Below are 1963 nucleotides of genomic sequence, written 5' to 3' on the forward strand. Positions count from 1 at the left end.
GTGGGTTGTGACAGAGTAGATTGTGGTCGAGTTTTAACCGTTGCCGGTAGGTGGGCCCGGGTGAAAGTCTCCCATAAACCTGCGAAAATCAGCAGCAGCAGTATTGGAAGTGTGTGGCACTTAAAAAAGAAGCAGTTTGACGTTTGGACGAAGCGGACGCTTAGCTGACGGCTCCCGTCTCAAGCAAACAAGTGCTACAAGGAAGTGCTGAAAAGTGTTTTTTGAGCAGGACCGTGGCGTTAAAAGTGCTTGCGGCGTGCTTGGAAACACAAAAGAAGTCGATTTTATCGTTTTTCCTGCGGGAAATTGTGAAATTTTAGCATCTAGGAGTTACGGCCCCAAAGCGTAGCGCTAGCGCTGTGAGGAGCGATCCACGCAGTTGCTGCGCCCTGTGTGGGCCGGAAACTTCCGGAAAGTCGTAAAAAACAGTAAAAGCAGTGTGGTGAATCGACCGGTAGTGAAAAGCCGGGTCGAAGGCAGAATTTTCAGCGATTTTTTAAGGTTTTCGGTGGGGGACGCCACCGAGTACCGCGTGTCTTTTGACAGTGTTGCCAGAGACGGTGCAAAGGACAGGTGGCGGATTAGCCGCCTAGCGGAAAAAAGTAGTACTAAACGGGTGAAAACTAACAAGCTTGAAACTTTTCAAGCTTTCAAGTTTGAAATTTTTCAAATTTTTTCCAACTTGACGGTTTAAAGTGGGCAAAGTCATCAAAGGAAGGATAATTTAGGGAATTTATTTTCAGGTGCAGTACTTCTAATTTCAGGTGCGTTGAGGGATGGGTCGCAAAAAGCGACCAATTTCCTCTCCACCGGATCTGTCAGAACCGGAGATGTCTTCCGGTAAGGCAATTGAGGAAGAATTGCGGAGAATTAAGAAGAAAAAGAAGAGAAGCATGCCATCAGAATCTGATGCGGAGACCGACGATGGAGGAGTAGAGACTAGTATGGCTGAGGCCGAAGAAGAAATTGACCAGAGAAGCGAGGACGGAATATCACCCTCTTTCATGGAAAAAGTTAAGAAGATGGGAGGTCTTAACCAACCCATCATCATCGAGTTCATGACGATGTTCATGAATGAAATGAAGAAGGACAAGAAAAAAGAAGAGCAAGCAAGAAAGAAGATGGCAAAAAAGGACGAACTGATTGAGAGACTTCTCGAATCAGTCACACAGCTGGCACAGGAGGTACAGCTCCTTAAAAAAGAAGTGGCAAGGTCCAAAGCGGCCGAGAAGCCTTCCACCGAGAAGGTTTCAAATCTAGCCGCACGATTAAAGGAAGCAGCGGGCCCATCAGTGGCTACAAAAGTAGTATGTAGAGACGAGTACCCATCTCTGCCTCAAGCGGGAAAGCCTTCCCAGCAGCTCAGTGGATGGAGCTTGGCCCAAAAGAAGAAGACAAAGCAGGCAACAAAGCCTGCGACAAATGAAAAAGCAAAGAAGGCAAATCGCCCGAAAAACCCGGCATTACTAGTCGAGGGTGAAAATCGGGAAAAGCTGATGGCCACGCTCAAAGAAGCCAAGGCCGATAAGGCTTTTACTGAGGCTGTTAAGCCTCATGTAAAGCTGATAAGAAAAGCTTACCGATCAGAAGGCATAGTCATTGAGCTCAATGAAGAGACCCATGACGTAGCGGCTCTGCAGGCGGCCATCAAGAATGCATGCGGAGAAACAGCCAACGTAAAGGCGATGACGCCAATGCAGGAGATGGCCTGCAGCGGCATTGATGTCTTCACAACCGCTGGGGAGCTGGCCACAGCTGCAAATGAGCAGCTTGGACTCGCTCTCACAGAAGAGAGCATCTACCTTCGATCGACCCGAGGTGGAGTGAATGTGGCCTTCTTCAAGGTACCACTCAGCCAGGTCGAAGGACTGAAAAACAAGAAGATCCTTGTCGGATGGACGTCGACTGAGATTACGGTCTCCTACCGAATGCCGCGATGCCGAAAGTGCCTGGAAATCGGGCA

At 48.6% G+C, this 1963-nt stretch overlaps 1 protein-coding gene across 1 annotated transcript; it reads left to right on the forward strand.

Moving 5' to 3' along the window:
* Nucleotides 1-776: 776 nt before the first annotated feature.
* On the forward strand, nt 777-1844 carry LOC131214367 (neurofilament medium polypeptide-like; the record flags this gene model as incomplete). Its single annotated transcript, XM_058208751.1, has 1 exon — nt 777-1844. A coding segment is annotated over exon 1 (1068 nt), but the record flags the coding sequence as incomplete, so codon positions are not given.
* Nucleotides 1845-1963: the final 119 nt, after the last annotated feature.

Source organism: Anopheles bellator, unplaced genomic scaffold (assembly GCF_943735745.2).
Source record: "Anopheles bellator unplaced genomic scaffold, idAnoBellAS_SP24_06.2 scaffold00736_ctg1, whole genome shotgun sequence".
NCBI lineage: Eukaryota > Metazoa > Arthropoda > Insecta > Diptera > Culicidae > Anopheles > Anopheles bellator.